The sequence below is a fragment of the Pangasianodon hypophthalmus genome, chromosome 2 (genome assembly GCF_027358585.1).
Source record: "Pangasianodon hypophthalmus isolate fPanHyp1 chromosome 2, fPanHyp1.pri, whole genome shotgun sequence".
NCBI classification, from domain to species: Eukaryota; Metazoa; Chordata; class Actinopteri; order Siluriformes; family Pangasiidae; genus Pangasianodon; species Pangasianodon hypophthalmus.
This window is the reverse complement of record NC_069711.1, coordinates 34,796,162-34,814,060: the sequence shown is the minus strand read 5'-3', so window position 1 is coordinate 34,814,060 and position 17,899 is coordinate 34,796,162. Positions and strand designations below refer to the sequence as shown.

Here is a 17,899-nt window from a genome sequence, read left to right as displayed (position 1 = left end):
AGATCAACAACGAGAACTGGTACGAGAGCTCACACACGTGCGTCTGTGTATGAGTGCTGAAGTTTAAATCATATTCTAAATCTGTGTGTGTGTGTGTGTGTGTGTGTGCGTGTGTGTGTGTGTGTGCCCGCTCTGTAGCTGGATGCCGATCATGAAGTTCATTAACGAGCAGTACGAGGCGTTTCTGCAGGAGGAGATCAACATCAGCAGGAAGAAGAAAATTCCAGACACACGTGTGCACTGCTGCATTTACTTCATCCCACCGACAGGACACTGGTACACACACACACACACACACACACACACACACACATGCTATAGGCTAATGAGATGAATTGTTATCCAGAAGTACCTGGGTTTATTTCTACAGGTTATGGATGCATTCCTAATACAGACAACAGGAACTGTGCTGTAGTTTCAAGAACTTTTTTTAGTTCTTGCTGCAGTGTCGGTACCGTTTTATGGACCAGGAACTATTTTTTTGGGCGGAGCTTTCTGTCCGTACTGTGAGATATTTCTCAACCCGCACACACAGAACAGAAGAATCAGACTCATTTGAGAAATTGATGGAAAAAATTTGTTTTCTGAGAAACAGCACCAACTGTGTAGCAGTATTGTAGTGTTTACAGTAAACACACAACAAAAACAAACAAATATTTTATTTTGCGTATCTGGTTCTGATTTCACAGAGTTTTTTATGCGTTCATAACATACTTGATAAACACGTTAGATGATTTTACACACATGCGCTTTTAGTTTTGTGTTTACGGTATTTAGAGTGTCTACTCCAGCAGTTACAATAGGTGTAAAAACAGTAACAAGTGGGTTTTGTGTGTGTGTGTGTGTGTGTGTGTGTGTGTGCGCGTGTGGGTTCCAGTTTGCGGCCAATAGATATTGAGTTCATGAGGCACCTGAGTAAAGTGGTGAACATTGTTCCGGTGATTGCTAAAGCTGACACGCTAACGCTGGAGGAGAGAGACTTCTTTAAAAAGAAGGTGAAGTTCACACACACTCTCACACTCACACGCACACACACTCTCACACACACTCACACGCACACTCAGCATTAAAGTTACAGCTGGTTTAACCCCCAGTGTGTTAGAGCATGTGTTACTTCCTGTTGGGTAAATCCTGAAACAGGAAGTCATTTATCGTCCACTTCCTCTGCTTCCTCTGAATTTGTGTGTGTGTGTGTGTGTGTGTGCGCGTGCAGATCAGGGAGGATCTGCGAGCCAATGAGATTGAGGTTTACCCTCAGACGGAGTTTGATGAGGACGCAGAGGACAGAATAATCAACGAGAAGATCAGGGTGAGCTCTGGGGTGGCAAAGGGGTTTTATGCAGTATGGGGTGGCAAAGGGGTTTTATGCAGTATGGGGTGGCAGAGGAGTTTTATACAGTATGGGGTGGCAGAGGAGTTTTATACAGTATGGGGTGGCAAAGGGGTTTTATACAGTATGGGGTGGCAAAGGGGTTTTATACAGTATGGGGTGGCAAAGGGGTTTTATGCAGTATGGGGTGGCAGAGGAGTTTTATACAGTATGGGGTGGCAGAGGAGTTTTATACAGTATGGGGTGGCAGAGGAGTTTTATACAGTATGGGGTGGCACAGGAGTTTTATACAGTATGGGGTGGCAGAGGGGTTTTATACAGTATGGGGTGGCAAAGGGGTTTTATACAGTATGGGGTGGCAGAGGGGTTTTATACAGTATGGGGTGGCAGAGGAGTTTTATACAGTATGGGGTGGCAGAGGAGTTTTATACAGTATGGGGTGGCAGAGGGGTTTTATACAGTATGGGGTGGCAGAGGAGTTTTATACAGTATGGGGTGGCAGAGGGGTTTTATACAGTATGGGGTGGCAGAGGGGTTTTATACAGTATGGGGTGGCAGAGGGGTTTTATACAGTATGGGGTGGCAGAGGAGTTTTATACAGTATGGGGTGGCAAAGGGGTTTTATACAGTATGGGGTGGCAAAGGGGTTTTATACAGTATGGGGTGGCAGAGGGGTTTTATACAGTATGGGGTGGCAGAGGGGTTTTATACAGTATGGGGTGGCAGAGGGGTTTTATACAGTATGGGGTGGCAGAGGAGTTTTATACAGTATGGGGTGGCAGAGGGGTTTTATGCAGTATGGGGTGGCAGAGGGGTTTTATACAGTATGGAGTGGCAGAGGGGTTTTATACAGTATGGGGTGGCAGAGGGGTTTTATACAGTATGGGGTGGCAGAGGGGTTTTATACAGTATGGGGTGGCAGAGGGGTTTTATGCAGTATGGGGTGGCAGAGGGGTTTTATACAGTATGGGGTGGCAAAGGGGTTTTATACAGTATGGGGTGGCAAAGGGGTTTTATACAGTATGGGGTGGCAAAGGGGTTTTATACAGTATGGGGTGGCAAAGGGGTTTTATACAGTATGGGGTGGCAGAGGGGTTTTATACAGTATGGGGTGGCAGAGGGGTTTTATACAGTATGGGGTGGCAAAGGGGTTTTATGCAGTATGGGGTGGCAGAGGGGTTTTATGCAGTATGGGGTGGCAGAGGGGTTTTATACAGTATGGGGTGGCAGAGGGGTTTTATACAGTATGGGGTGGCAAAGGGGTTTTATACAGTATGGGGTGGCAGAGGGGTTTTATGCAGTATGGGGTGGCAAAGGGGTTTTATACAGTATGGGGTGGCAGAGGGGTTTTATGCAGTATGGGGTGGCAGAGGGGTTTTATACAGTATGGGGTGGCAGAGGGGTTTTATACAGTATGGGGTGGCAAAGGGGTTTTATACAGTATGGGGTGGCAGAGGGGTTTTATGCAGTATGGGGTGGCAAAGGGGTTTTATGCAGTATGGGGTGGCAAAGGAGTTTTATACAGTATGGGGTGGCAAAGGGGTTTTATACAGTATGGGGTGGCAGAGGGGTTTTATACAGTATGGGGTGGCAGAGGGGTTTTATACAGTATGGGGTGGCAGAGGGGTTTTATACAGTATGGGGTGGCAGAGGGGTTTTATACAGTATGGGGTGGCAGAGGGGTTTTATACAGTATGGGGTGGCAGAGGAGTTTTATACAGTATGGGGTGGCAGAGGGGTTTTATACAGTATGGGGTGGCAGAGGGGTTTTATACAGTATGGGGTGGCAAAGGAGTTTTATACAGTATGGGGTGGCAAAGGAGTTTTATACAGTATGGGGTGGCAAAGGGGTTTTATACAGTATGGGGTGGCAGAGGGGTTTTATACAGTATGGGGTGGCAGAGGGGTTTTATACAGTATGGGGTGGCAAAGGGGTTTTATACAGTATGGGGTGGCAAAGGGGTTTTATACAGTATGGGGTGGCAGAGGGGTTTTATACAGTATGGGATGGCAGAGGGGTTTTATACAGTATGGGGTGGCAGAGGGGTTTTATACAGTATGGGGTGGCAAAGGAGTTTTATGCAGTATGGGGTGGCAGAGGGGTTTTATACAGTATGGGGTGGCAGAGGGGTTTTATGCAGTATGGGGTGGCAAAGGGGTTTTATACAGTATGGGGTGGCAGAGGGGTTTTATACAGTATGGGGTGGCAGAGGGGTTTTATGCAGTATGGGGTGGCAAAGGAGTTTTATGCAGTATGGGGTGGCAGAGGAGTTTTATACAGTATGGGGTGGCAGAGGGGTTTTATGCAGTATGGGGTGGCAGAGGAGTTTTATACAGTATGGGGTGGCAAAGGGGTTTTATGCAGTATGGGGTGGCAGAGGGGTTTTATACAGTATGGGGTGGCAGAGGAGTTTTATACAGTATGGGGTGGCAGAGGGGTTTTATACAGTATGGGGTGGCAGAGGGGTTTTATACAGTATGGGGTGGCAAAGGAGTTTTATGCAGTATGGGGTGGCAGAGGGGTTTTATACAGTATGGGGTGGCAGAGGGGTTTTATACAGTATGGGGTGGCAGAGAGGTTTTATGCAGTATGGGGTGGCAGAGGAGTTTTATACAGTATGGGGTGGCAAAGGGGTTTTATGCAGTATGGGGTGGCAGAGGGGTTTTATACAGTATGGGGTGGCAGAGGGGTTTTATACAGTATGGGGTGGCAAAGGAGTTTTATACAGTATGGGGTGGCAGAGGGGTTTTATACAGTATGGGGTGGCAAAGGGGTTTTATACAGTATGGGGTGGCAAAGGGGTTTTATACAGTATGGGGTGGCAAAGGGGTTTTATACAGTATGGGGTGGCAAAGGGGTTTTATACAGTATGGGGTGGCAGAGGGGTTTTATACAGTATGGGGTGGCAGAGGGGTTTTATACAGTATGGGGTGGCAAAGGAGTTTTATACAGTATGGGGTGGCAGAGGGGTTTTATACAGTATGGGGTGGCAGAGGGGTTTTATACAGTATGGGGTGGCAGAGGGGTTTTATACAGTATGGGGTGGCAGAGGAGTTTTATACAGTATGGGGTGGCAGAGGGGTTTTATACAGTATGGGGTGGCAGAGGGGTTTTATACAGTATGGGGTGGCAGAGGGGTTTTATACAGTATGGGGTGGCAAAGGGGTTTTATACAGTATGGGGTGGCAGAGGGGTTTTATACAGTATGGGGTGGCAGAGGGGTTTTATACAGTATGGGGTGGCAGAGGGGTTTTATACAGTATGGGGTGGCAAAGGGGTTTTATACAGTATGGGGTGGCAGAGGGGTTTTATACAGTATGGGGTGGCAGAGGGGTTTTATACAGTATGGGGTGGCAGAGGGGTTTTATACAGTATGGGGTGGCAGAGGGGTTTTATACAGTATGGGGTGGCAGAGGGGTTTTATACAGTATGGGGTGGCAAAGGAGTTTTATACAGTATGGGGTGGCAAAGGAGTTTTATACAGTATGGGGTGGCAAAGGAGTTTTATACAGTATGGGGTGGCAGAGGGGTTTTATACAGTATGGGGTGGCAGAGGGGTTTTATACAGTATGGGGTGGCAGAGGGGTTTTATACAGTATGGGGTGGCAGAGGAGTTTTATACAGTATGGGGTGGCAGAGGAGTTTTATACAGTATGGGGTGGCAGAGGGGTTTTATACAGTATGGGGTGGCAAAGGAGTTTTATGCAGTATGGGGTGGCAGAGGGGTTTTATGCAGTATGGGGTGGCAGAGGAGTTTTATACAGTATGGGGTGGCAAAGGGGTTTTATGCAGTATGGGGTGGCAGAGGGGTTTTATACAGTATGGGGTGGCAGAGGGGTTTTATACAGTATGGGGTGGCAGAGGGGTTTTATACAGTATGGGGTGGCAAAGGAGTTTTATGCAGTATGGGGTGGCAGAGGGATTTTATACAGTATGGGGTGGCAGAGGGGTTTTATACAGTATGGGGTGGCAGAGAGGTTTTATGCAGTATGGGGTGGCAGAGGAGTTTTATACAGTATGGGGTGGCAAAGGGGTTTTATGCAGTATGGGGTGGCAGAGGGGTTTTATACAGTATGGGGTGGCAGAGGGGTTTTATACAGTATGGGGTGGCAAAGGGGTTTTATACAGTATGGGGTGGCAAAGGGGTTTTATACAGTATGGGGTGGCAAAGGGGTTTTATACAGTATGGGGTGGCAAAGGGGTTTTATACAGTATGGGGTGGCAGAGGGGTTTTATACAGTATGGGGTGGCAAAGGGGTTTTATGCAGTATGGGGTGGCAAAGGGGTTTTATACAGTATGGGGTGGTAAAGGAGTTTTATACAGTATGGGGTGGCAGAGGGGTGGAACATTCATTTACTAGTGTTGTTACAATAACAGTATTTTGATCTTGATACCAAAACCACATTAAGTACCACTGTATCAGCCTGTGAACCAGAATCTGTGTGTGTGTGTGTGTGTGTGTGTGTGTAGGACATGATACCCTTTGCTGTGGTTGGCAGTGATCAGGAGTACCAGGTGAACGGGAAGAGACTTCTGGGTAGGAAAACACGATGGGGCACAGTAGAAGGTAAAACACACACACACACACACACAAACATATAAACTATAAGTACAGTCTTAGTGTGTCAATCACATGACCCGTAACCTGTCGTTTCACTGGATAAAGCCGAGATCATGTGACTAATTTATGTTCATGTTATTGGGGTTTGGATGTGTTTGTGAGAAAGTGTGTGAAGCTGTGTGTTGCACTGCCACCTGGAGGCACACAGAGGAATTACACCAGCTACACACTGCATATACTGTTATCAAATACATTCATTTATATATTTATTTATTTACATGTGTTTGTTTTATGTGTGTGTGTACATAGTGACAGAGAGAGAGAGAGAGAGAGAGAGAGCAAGAGAGAGAATCAAGAGGTCAAGTGAAAGAAAGACATTAAAATGAGAGAGAGAGAGAAGGAGAGAAATCCTTGGACAGTATTAGAGGAAAAGATAAAAGAGAATTAAAGAGTAAATGATGATCAGACACTGTGCTGTGTGTGTGTGTGTGTGTTATGTGTGTATGTGAGTGTGTGTGTGTGTGTGTGTGTGTGTGTGTTTAAATCGGAGTTGCTGATTGGTCAGTTGTGTTGACATTAGACTTTGTGTTGAAACTTAAATATATCTGAATGAGAGTGTGTTGTAAATGTATTCTGTGTGTGTGTGTGTGTGTGTGACATGTTGTGTGTTTTTGTTGTGTTACAGTGGAGAACGTAGTGCACTGTGAGTTTGCGTATCTGCGGGATTTGCTCATCAGGTGAGGCTTGAATACTGAGACAGCAAATAAGAATAACAAACAAACAAACAAACAAATAAATAAATAAATGCTCTGTCTCAGGACACACATGCAGAATCTGAAGGACATCACCAGCAGTATTCACTACGAGGTGTATCGCGTCCGCCGACTCACCGAGAGCAACACACACACCACACACTCCAACGGAGAGGCCAACGGCGTGCTCACACACGAGATGTAGACGTCCATCCTATCTGTCCATCCGATCTGTCCATCCTTCCATCACTCTGTTCCTCCAGATCCAACATGTGGACTGTAGAAATGCTAGTACATATCCGTGATGTGAAACTGAAGTGTGTGTGTGTGTGTGTGTCTTTAGCATCATGCGCGCTGCCTAAATCTCAGAGCGATGATGTAAAACTTCAAGCTGGAGTAATTTTTTTTTAAAAAAAGTACTGAAGTTGCGTTATGATGTCACAAGGCTAACATTAGCTCGCTAATGCAAACACACGCTGATTAGCCTAGGTCATTTTGAAGCACAGTTCAAAATCTTCGCTAAATGACCAACTGAACATTATTTTGGAAACTAAAATGAATTAGCTTTGTTTTAAGTATTTTATATTTATGGATATAAACGTGAAAGATAATTGTCATTACATCAAATTGTGTAATTTATCTCAACAATGTGTTATTGAGTAGTTTAGCTTGCTAGTCATAGCTGAGTGAGTTAATTAGGAACCGTTAACCGTTAAGTTAACGCTAGCTAAGCTAACTAGGATTAACCAAAACACCAAAGGTGAGTTAGCTGAGTTAACCAGCTAGGTATAGGTTTGTTAGTGGATAAAAAATGTGTGTTAGCTAGTTAGTGTTAGTGTAGTGACATCATTACGTAATTTTATTTTTTGTGCCAGAAGCACGGGTTTCTTTCTTTCTTTAAAGAGCTAATTGGAAGTTAGTTGCCATGGTAACTGTTTTCCATTAGCATTCATACATTTCTATCCATGTTAGCATTGTTTCCCATGTTAATTTCGCAACACACAAATGAACTGAAACCTTCGATAATTTTTTTTTAAATGCGTAAAAAGCGAAAGCTAAGAGAAAAGCACCTGGCATCATGCTAGCCGTGTTAATCGTTAGCATGCTAGCTGACGTTTCCGCACGTTTCTAGCCACGTTAGCATGTTTCCTGTCCGCTTCACACACCGCCTTTAAATATTTTAACTTTATGTCGTGTTCGTGTTGTTTGGACGTAAAAAGACTTTCTGTAAGGAATTTTTCACCTTGTATGTGTATGTATGTGTGTGTGTGTGTGTGTGTGTGTGTGTGTGTGTGTGAAAGTAAAATTAAGGGTATATTTTGTGTTGTTAAGTTCGCTCAAGTTCCTACACGTGTTTTATTTGCATTGACTTCACTGATTTATTACATTTACATTCATGTCAGTGTTTGCTAATATCACACTGTGTTTGATAGAAGTACGCGTGTGTGTGTGTGTGTGTGTGTGTGTGTGTGTGTGTGTTGATGTAAGCTAAATAAATGTCTCTTGAATCCTGAAGGAATCTGTCTTCATTATTATTGCATAAAATACTCTGCTGTTTATCTCATTAGCATGTAATTAGCATACAAACTCATCCTATAGCTCTGTATTACAGAAAGATTATTTACTGACTTGTAAATATATATTTCATAGATAATATTTTTAAAATAAAATAAATAATAATTTACAGTAACCTGACCAATACATTACATATTAAAGAAAATGACCAAATTTATGATGAGCGTAAACGAACAAGTATAAACCAAAACTTTAACTGTTTTTATGTCAATTTTATTTAAAAAAAATGTTTCATATTTTATTGATATCTATTAATTTAGTATTAATTATATATGCATATAATTAATAAATATATAGAAATAATATAATAAAGCAAAAAATTCTAGAAACAAATGAAACTTCACAGAAAAAAGTTTAGCTCTGGCCCCGCCCACTGCTAATCATCCACACCTGTAACTGCTCACCTGGCCTCATTACCGCTCCTGTAACTTCCGCTTTATTACTTCCGCCTTTCCGTCATGCTGGAAACAAACTTCCCGTTATTCCAGCTCTGCGTAGCGTCGTTCGCTTTACTAACCGGAAGTCGCTGTATGTCATTATAAAGCAAAGCTTAGGGCTTTGTCTCACTTCCGGGTTTGGATCGGAGTCAGGAATCTTCCGGAATTCCAGCTTGTGAGGTTTTTCCCAGTAAGACGGCGGAATTTTTTTATTATTGAATGCTACAGGCAAAAAACATTAAAAAAATTATATACATTACAAGACATCCAAATAAGAAACCGCAAATTAAATATAATAAAAAGGGTTACATTAAAAATATATTCAGATTCATTTACAGTTTAATTAGATTTAATTTGAATGTATTTATTTCTGTGAAGCTGCTTTGTGACAGTGAACACTGTTAAAAACTATACAAATAAAACTGAATTGAACTGAAATTTTTACTTTCAAACCTTCCAATTTTTAACTCTTTCCCAACTAAAATCGTATAGATCTAGATTTTTTTTATCTCCACACTTAAGAGAGTCAATAAACATAAAAAATTCAACTCTAAAGACTTTAAAGTGCAGTTTAGAGTTTCTCCTTTTACTTTTGTGTGTATGAAATTTAACAAATAAAATCAGAAGATTCACCATGAAATTAACAGATATATATTTCTGGATTCAAAAAACTTAAAAACAAACACGTTTTATCACAATTAAGATTTCTGTTGAATGAATAACGATCAGTTTTCCCAAAATTGTTTGGAATTCCAGCAGAAAGATGTGTTATTTTTTTCTGGCTGCTCTGAACAAACAAACAACTTTCATTAATTCCCTACTCCCTACTTACTATTCCCTACTGCCTACTCCCTACTCCCTATTCCCTACTCCCTATTCCCTACTTACTATTCCCTATTCCCTGTTCCCTACTCCCTATTCCCTACTTACTATTCCCTATTCCCTGTTCCCTATTCCCTACTCCCTATTCCCTACTTACTATTCCCTATTCTCTACTCCCTACTCCCTATTCCCTAGAATCTACAAAGTGCTGTATCTTCCAGTGCACTTCATTTGGAAACCAATTTATTTTTAACTGAATTTTGGATTAATGAGTGCACTGGATGTTCTACACAACGCTTTTAATATTTGAAAATTTTTGATAAAGTATAATTACAAGTATATACAGTACTATGCAAAGAAATGCTGTAGAGTAAAGACGCCTTCAAAAATAATGAAATTAAATGTTTCTACATTTTTTAAAAAATCCTATAAAGAGCAGTAAACAGTAATAAATGAAACAAAGTCAGTATTTAATGTGACGATCCTTCACTTTAAATAAATAAAGCAGTATCTGAGGTGCAGTGTGTGCAGTTTTATAAGGAAATGAGCTGGAAGTGTTACTGAGCATCTTGCAGAAGCAGCCACAGTTCTTCTGGAGACTTTGACTGTCGACTCGCTTCTTATTTCTGCAGCGAAACCCAGCAGCCTTCATTATGTTTTTATCTGAAAAGTGTCTCTTATGGAATCTGCTGCTTTCTTTACTGACATACAAACATTTTTCTGGAATATTTCATTCTGTGCTGGAAAACTAATGTTTGGAATCTGAAATGTTTTTGTACTGAATCAATAATGTAGAAGTCAGAAAATAAACATCTATAACAAAGTTTGTAATAAAAAAAAAAAGGGGGGGGGAGTGCCAAGACTTTTGCACAGTCCTGTATATGTTATGAAGAATTTTTAAATGTATTTCAGAGAAGAAACAGGAGTAACTAAGCTTTTTTCCATTCAATCTCCAGAACACAATTATTCCCAATTTCCCTTGAGGTTTAATAGATCTAGGTTTAAGAATAAGTTTATTAATGCATTTTTTTACTATTAATTTCAGCTCCATTAACATGAAGTACAGGTTCAGTTTTGCAAACATTAAGAGACTGCATATGGCTTCTCATTAACTTTAGTAAATCTTATTCCCGAACAGTATTCCTTAAATTTAATAGGAAACGACCCTTTACTCATAAAGTCTCCAGGAGAAAGCGACTGACCCGATGGATCTAAAAGATCAACTAAAAAAGCTGGAAGGCAGGAATTCTGATGTTTTATTTCTACACTTGCGTTAGAGAAATCCTCACGTTACAGCACTCAGCTTTGGTCCTGAGAATTCGCTGATATTTTTAGAGTTTGACCTCAATATCAGTGACACTCAGCACTAATTAACTCACTAATTAATGCACTAATTAACTCACTAATTAACGCATGCTTATTAAGATCATTTGAATATGATGTGTTTGTGTATCTTTAGAGTCACAGTAATTATCCTGGTACAAAATCACTGTTGGTATTTTGAGGAAATAGCACACACACACACACACACACACACACACACACACACACACTGTGTTGTTGATGTGAATTTCTGATGTCCGTCTTTGCATGTGTGTCATTTTGTCTATGAACTGCTGTCCTTGTCTCCTGGCTCACTGCCAAACACTCAGTTGAGGAGGCGTGGTCCAGCTGTAGCCCCGCCCATATGCAAATGAGCAGCATTCCTCTTGATTAACAGTCAGGTTTCTGAGTGAAATTGAGTGAAAGGAGGAGACGGATAGGGACAGAGGGAAATCTGCTGCTTCTCCCCGGAGACATGTGACGCCCTGGAGACGGAGATTCTAACACCTCATAGTTTTTAACCACCTGCTCCCTATTCCCTACTCCCTACTCCCTATTCTCTACTCCCTATTCCCTACTCCCTACTCCCTATTCCCTATTCTCTACTCCCTATTCTCTACTCCCTATTCCCTACAACCTATTCCCTACTCCCTATTCCCTACAACCTACTCCCTATTCTCTACTCCCTATTCCCTACAACCTACTCCCTATTCCCTACAACCTACTCCCTATTCTCTACTCCCTACTCCCTATTCCCTACTCTCTATTCTCTACAACCTATTCCCTACTCCCTACTCCCTACTCCCTATTCTCTACTCCCTATTCTCTACTCCCTATTCCCTACTCCCTATTCCCTACTCCCTATTCTCTACTCCCTACTCCCTACTCCCTATTCCCTATTCCCTATTCCCTACTCCCTATTCTCTACTCCCTATTCCCTATTCCCTACTCCCTACTCCCTATTCTCTACTCCCTACTCCCTACTCCCTATTCTCTACTCCCTATTCCCTACAACCTACTCCCTACTCCCTATTCCCTACAACCTACTCCCTATTCTCTACTCCCTACTCCCTATTCCCTACAACCTACTCCCTATTCTCTACTCCCTACTCCCTATTCTCTACAACCTACTCCCTATTCCCTATTCCCTACAACCTACTCCCTATTCCCTACTCCCTATTCTCTACAACCTACTCCCTGTTCCCTACTCCCTACTCTCTATTCCCTATTCCCTACTCCCTATTCTCTACTCCCTATTCCCTACTCCCTACTCTCTATTCCCTACAACCTATTCCCTATTCCCTATTCCCTACTCCCTACTCTCTATTCCCTACAACCTACTCCCTATTCCCTACAACCTACTCCCTATTCCCTACTCCCTATTCCCTTCTCCCTACTCCCTATTCTCTACTCCCTATTCCCTACTCCCTACTCCCTACAACCTACTCCCTATTCTCTACTCCCTACTCCATATTCTCTACTCCCTATTCTCTACAACCTACTCCCTATTCCCTATTCCCTATTCCCTACAACCTACTCCCTATTCTCTACTCCCTATTCCCTACTCCCTACTCCCTATTCCCTACAACCTACTCCCTATTCTCTACTCCCTATTCCCTACTCCCTACTCCCTGTTCCCTACTCCCTATTCTCTACAACCTATTCCCTACTCCCTATTCCCTACTCCCTACTCTCTATTCCCTATTCCCTACTCCCTATTCTCTACTCCCTATTCCCTACTCCCTGTTCCCTATACAATATTCCCTACTCCTTATTCCCTATTCCCTACAACCTATTCCCTATACCCTATTCCCTACTCCCTATTCCTTACTTACTATTCCCTACTCCCTAGAATCTATAAAGTGCCGTATCTCCCAGTGTGCATCATTTGGACCCTGATTAATTTTTCACCTAATTTTGGATGAATGAGTGCACTGGATGTTCTACACGACGCTTTTAGAATACAAAATGGAAAAGTTTTTAAGATTAGTTCACTATGTAGTGAATAGGGAATGCTTTTATGTGTTGTGACAGTGATGGAGAAACTCACACTCCCTACATCACCACATTTTTCCATCTTTTTATTGTTTTATTTGTTATCTTTATACATATTAATTTCCTTACTTGCTTATCTTTTGTTGTATTTATTTATTACTTTTATTTATTTATCATTGTATTTATTTATTTACTTCTTTACTTACTACTGAGCTTTTATCTGTTTATTTTTTTAGCCTTACTGCTGCTGCCCCCTAGTGGCCGTGTGTGTGTGTGTGTGTGTGTGTGTGTGTGTGTGTGTGTGTGTGTGTGTGTGTGTGTGTGTGTGTGTGTGTGTGTGTGTGTGTGTGTGTGTTAATACACATCAGGGTTTTTTTTTCAGTCTTTCCATCTGTCTGTCACTCCATCTCTTCATTTGGTCTCACGTCACCTCTATCTTTCCTTTCTTCCTCCTCCATCCATCACTGGTGTATTATTGCGTGGCACGGCGACGTAGAGATTAAAAATGATTCCCGCTCTCACTCCATCTTATTCTCTCTCTCCGTGTCTCTCTCCATCACTCCCTCAGTGTGTGTGTTATCAGCTGCAAGGCTGAAATTCCACCTTATTTACATTTATATGATCAGATTTTCAGCTCGCTATGTAAATGTGCCCTTTCCTGTCACGAGCTCGCGTGAGAAGAACGGAGGGTCCGAGCTCGAGCGACGAAACCTCGTGATGATGATGATGAAGATGATGATGATGATGATATTTAAACAGGATGCAGGTCTGAGCTGGACATGTTTAGGGGTTTAGAAGTTCATACTGAGAATGAAGTGATGTCTTAAAGGTGCCATTTTGTCCCACTGAGTGTTATGTTATTTACAAATCTGTATGTAGAATAAAAATAAAAGATATTTTAAACACAAGTGAGAGAGAGTTTTCTTCACAACAAAACCTTATTCTCAGCTCACAATAAATAAAAATCAGATTATTTTGCCATTAACGTGTCTCATGTACACTCTGATGAAATATTTGGAATATTCTACAAGTCATCAAACTTTCTGAAGATCATGTGAAGAAGAAAAGTAAGGTGTCTTATTCCTTTTCTTTATTTTGAGTAAGACTCAACAGTTTTTAAAAGTGCTGTTCATACGCAGCATTGGGTGCGATTCAAGGTGCGATTCACCCGATAAGTGTTCAATCCATTAAATAACTGCAGCTCGTCCTCTCGTAGCTGAGCTACAGCCGTCATGTGAAGCAAGCAAGCGCTAGTTAGCAGCAAAGATGGCGGAGGCTAGCAGTAGTGAGCCTGGACTGACAAGCGAATGCGAATCAAACGAAACGAGTGAAGACGACCTCACAGACAAACGAAACTGCACATCAGACTTCTGGAAATATTTCGGCTTCAGGAAGACAGACCTCCTTCAACAGCAGGCGATTTGCACCACAAACTGAAACCAGCGTCTTGGACGGAACCTGAAATCGCAACAGGATGAATGTTTAGCTAATCGGAATAGAAGAGAAAATCGAAAATTTAAAAAATCACAATTAGATTTGTTTCCTGAATCGCGTAACTCTAAGTTTGAGTGATCCTGTGATATTTCTGTAAACAGCCGGCGCACATATTACCCAGAAGGCATTGCTCTTTCTCCCTGTCTTTGTCCCTGTCTTTATTTCAATCTTTATAGTATCGTTATTAAAAGATGTATAAATGTTCTTTACCTCTTTCCATCCTTCTGTTCCCCACATTGTCCATTTCTCATTTTCTCATTTCCTGCCTCCGTCTCTGCCTTTTGTCCTGACGTTTGTCCCCCGACTCAGTTCCTGTCTCCTTCCCTATTTCTCTCTCTGCCACCTGTCTCACTCTCTTCCTCAGGGTCTGTCCTTATTTCTTCTCCTGAATCTGTCCCTTCTTTATCCATGGTTCAATCCCCAAATCAGACTTTCACTCTTTCCCTCACTCTGTCCTTCATCTTGTCCCTTCTTCTGGGTTTGTCCTCCTTCTCCTGTGTCCTTTTTTGCCCCTTATTCCTGTCTTTCTCTAACCTTTTGTGTGCTCCTGTCTCTGCACTCCTTTCTCCATCTCCGTCTCTATCCCTTCATCTTTCCTTCTTCCTGTCTTTATCACTTTCTTTATCCTTGTCTTTGTCTTTAAATTAGTCCTAAAGCCTTCCTCTTGGTCTGTCCTTATCGCTTTTCTTCTTCTGTCTGTCTCACTGTCCTTATCTTTGTCCTTGCATCTGTCTCATTTCCAGTAATGTGAAACAAAATCTATCAGTGTGTGTTAGCTGACATTAGTATATTTATCATCACTTCAGTATATTTATTAGAGACGCCGCTGAAACAATTCAGCTGAAAATGATCAAAACGTTTGTTTTCCTTTTTTTCCGTCTGAAAGAGAAAACGATCTCGTGTGCTCTTGTCTCGGGCGGGCGTCCTCGCTTTCTGTCACTTTACAGTTAATGTTAATATTAATAATAATTATAAAGTGATTAAATATCCTGTTTTTTTTTAAAATGGCGTTCTCTTGATCAGTACTGAACAGCATCGATAGTAAAAAAATAAAATAAAATAAAATAAAATAAATTAGCCATGTGAACATTAGACTCCTAAAAGGATTAGGGATAAATTTATACATTTAAATTTTATATCCGGAATTTATATATATTTCTGTAAAGCTGCTTCATGACAATGTCCATGGTTAAAAGTGCGATATAAATAAAAACTGAATTGAATGGAATAAATGGAAATGTGATCTTAACAGTTTACTGCGTTTCTGCAGGATCACTTCTCTCCATGATGGAAATACTTGTTTTGTTTTGTTTTGTTTTGTTTTTCATCTTTATTAGGTTCTGGGTGATTAAATCGTTTATTGCGATATTTTAATGGAAAATCACGATCAGAGAAAAATCAATATGGCACAAGTCTAGTCTCAGACTTCCTCTGGATGTGTCCTGAATCTGTCTCTGTCTCTGTCTCCGTAACGGAAGCTAGAGGTCTATAAGTAGACGTCTCTGCCTCGGTCTCTATAATTCTCCCTGACTCTGTCCTTGTCTCAGTCTTCGTGTCTTCCCATCTTTCCGTCTCTTTCTTAGTTCCTGCCTCCATCCCGTCCTTTTTTCTTATCTTTGTCCTTATCCTTGGTTTGTCTCTCTATCTCTCTCTGTCTGTCTCTGGATCTGTCTGTCTTTCTGCTCCCTGACTCATTCCCTGCTTCTCCTCGTCTCCATGTCCTCCATCTCCATGGCCTCTGTCTCCGTGTCCTCCGTTTCCGTGTCCTCCATCTCCATCTCCGTTCTCTCCATCTCCATGTCCTCCATCTCCGTCTCCGTTCTCTCCATCTCCGTCTCCGTCCCTGTGTTCTGTAGCAGTGAGTTATTCAAGTGTCCAAATTGGATGTTTTATTACTGAAGTGTGAAGGAAGTGAGGAGCCGCTGCACGCTGAATTTAATTGGTTGGTGCTTCAGAGAGATGTCCCATCACTCCATCATCCATCACACACACACACACGCCTGCGCTCCACCCCACCTGAACACATCTGTCATCTGCCATCCTGCGTTTATTCCCGGCACGTGCTCACTGAGGCAAAACTCCCCGATATGCAAAAATACATAAATAAATAAATAAATAATGTGTGTACGTGCATGTGTGTGTGTGCCGTCTCGTGCGTGTGTGTGTGTGTGTGTGCGTGTGTGTCTGTGCGTGTACGCAGGTCGCCTGGGCTCCGGCGAGGTTATTTTCAAACCCTGATGGAAATCAATGTCATGTGCCGTCTCGTGAAAATGAGAAAAAGAGGGAGGGGGGAAAGAGGGAGAGAGAGAGAGATGGAGAGAGGTGGGGGAGAATGAGGGAGAGGGAGAGAGAGGGGGAGAGAGAGGGGAGGGAGGACAAAGAGAGAGAAAAAAAGAAAAGGAAAGCTGAGAATCTGCAAACTGCAAAGCAATTCTGTCACAATCCTGAATAAAGCTCACAACCAGACACAGAGAGAGAGAGAGAGAGAGAGAGAGAGAGAGATAAAGGGATGAGAAAGAAGAAGAAAATAAGAAAGAATAGAAAAGAAATAAGGATAGGAAAAGTAAAAGAAAATAAAAAGAGAAAGAACTGAAAGAGAGAAGATGTAAAAAAGAAAAATGACTGAGAGAAGATGATGAGAGGAAAGAAGGAGAAGAGAGGATGAAAGAGAGGAAAAGAGAAGGGAGAAGGAGAGAGTGAGAGAAATGAAGAAAAGGAAAAGAGGAGAAAGAGAAAAATCAAAGAGAGGAAAAGAGAAGAACACAAGAGAGAAATAAATGTGAAAAGAAAAGGATGAACGAAAGGAAGAGATGAGTGGAGAGAAAAGCAGAGACAATAAATGAGAGAAGAGAAGAGGGAAATGGAAAAGGATGAGAAATGGGTGAGATGAGAGGAAAATAAATGACAGGAAGGAAATGAGGAATATTATAAGAGACAAAAAGAAGAAAGAAAAGAGTCGGAAGGAAGAAAGGAGGAGGAAAGAGAAGAGGAGAGGAGGACAAGAGGACATAAAAAGAAATGAAGCACAGAGAGAGAGAGGGAGGGAGAGAAAGAGAGAGAGGGAGAGAGAGAGGTTAGGAACGTTATCCTGTAGTCACTGTGTGTAAACGAGGTGTTTGGGCTCGTTAGCGTGTGATGATGTCATTAACAAGTTGTAATGCTTTATTAATGAACGCTGGTGAACGTGAGAGCTCTTTCCCACAGGGACCCCAGTGTCGCACCACGCCGGGAATTATGGGTAATTTTATACCTTGAATGTAATTATAACTGTTTAATTTATTTAAGTGACGTTTATCTGCTGCTCTCTGTCCCGAGAACAGGAACGCCGCTGCATTCCGGGATTCTCCAAACACCGGAGAATTCTAATGTAAGTCAATTTACATCACAGCGTGAGGAAAAATTCCTTTGATAAAACTTTTTTTTTTTTTAAATAATAATAAAAACAAATATTTAATACAAATTTATGAATCACTCTAGATCATTCTAGAAAAAGGAACAAACTACAAAGAGAGAGAGAGAGAGAGAGGGAGAGACAGACAGACAGAGAGAGAGACAGACAGAGAGAGACAGAGACACACAGAGAGAAAGATAGAGAGACAGAGAGAGAG

General features: G+C 41.8%; 1 protein-coding gene across 2 annotated transcripts in view; it reads left to right on the top strand.

The window, feature by feature from the left end:
* The window catches only part of septin9b (septin 9b), a 37,304-nt gene extending 29,353 nt beyond the window's left edge, over nucleotides 1–7,951 (top strand). For both annotated transcript variants that reach the window (XM_034314107.2, XM_034314112.2), the window contains 7 exons: nucleotides 1–19; nucleotides 139–276; nucleotides 878–995; nucleotides 1,214–1,309; nucleotides 5,803–5,899; nucleotides 6,579–6,630; nucleotides 6,712–7,951. The exon at nucleotides 1–19 is cut by the window's left edge and continues 63 nt beyond it. In XM_034314107.2, coding sequence (XP_034169998.1) covers nucleotides 1–19; nucleotides 139–276; nucleotides 878–995; nucleotides 1,214–1,309; nucleotides 5,803–5,899; nucleotides 6,579–6,630; nucleotides 6,712–6,850 — 659 coding nt within the window. In that variant the 3' untranslated portion in view covers nucleotides 6,851–7,951. The remainder of the gene's footprint in view (nucleotides 20–138; nucleotides 277–877; nucleotides 996–1,213; nucleotides 1,310–5,802; nucleotides 5,900–6,578; nucleotides 6,631–6,711) is intronic.
* The last annotated feature ends 9,948 nt before the right edge of the window (nucleotides 7,952–17,899 follow it).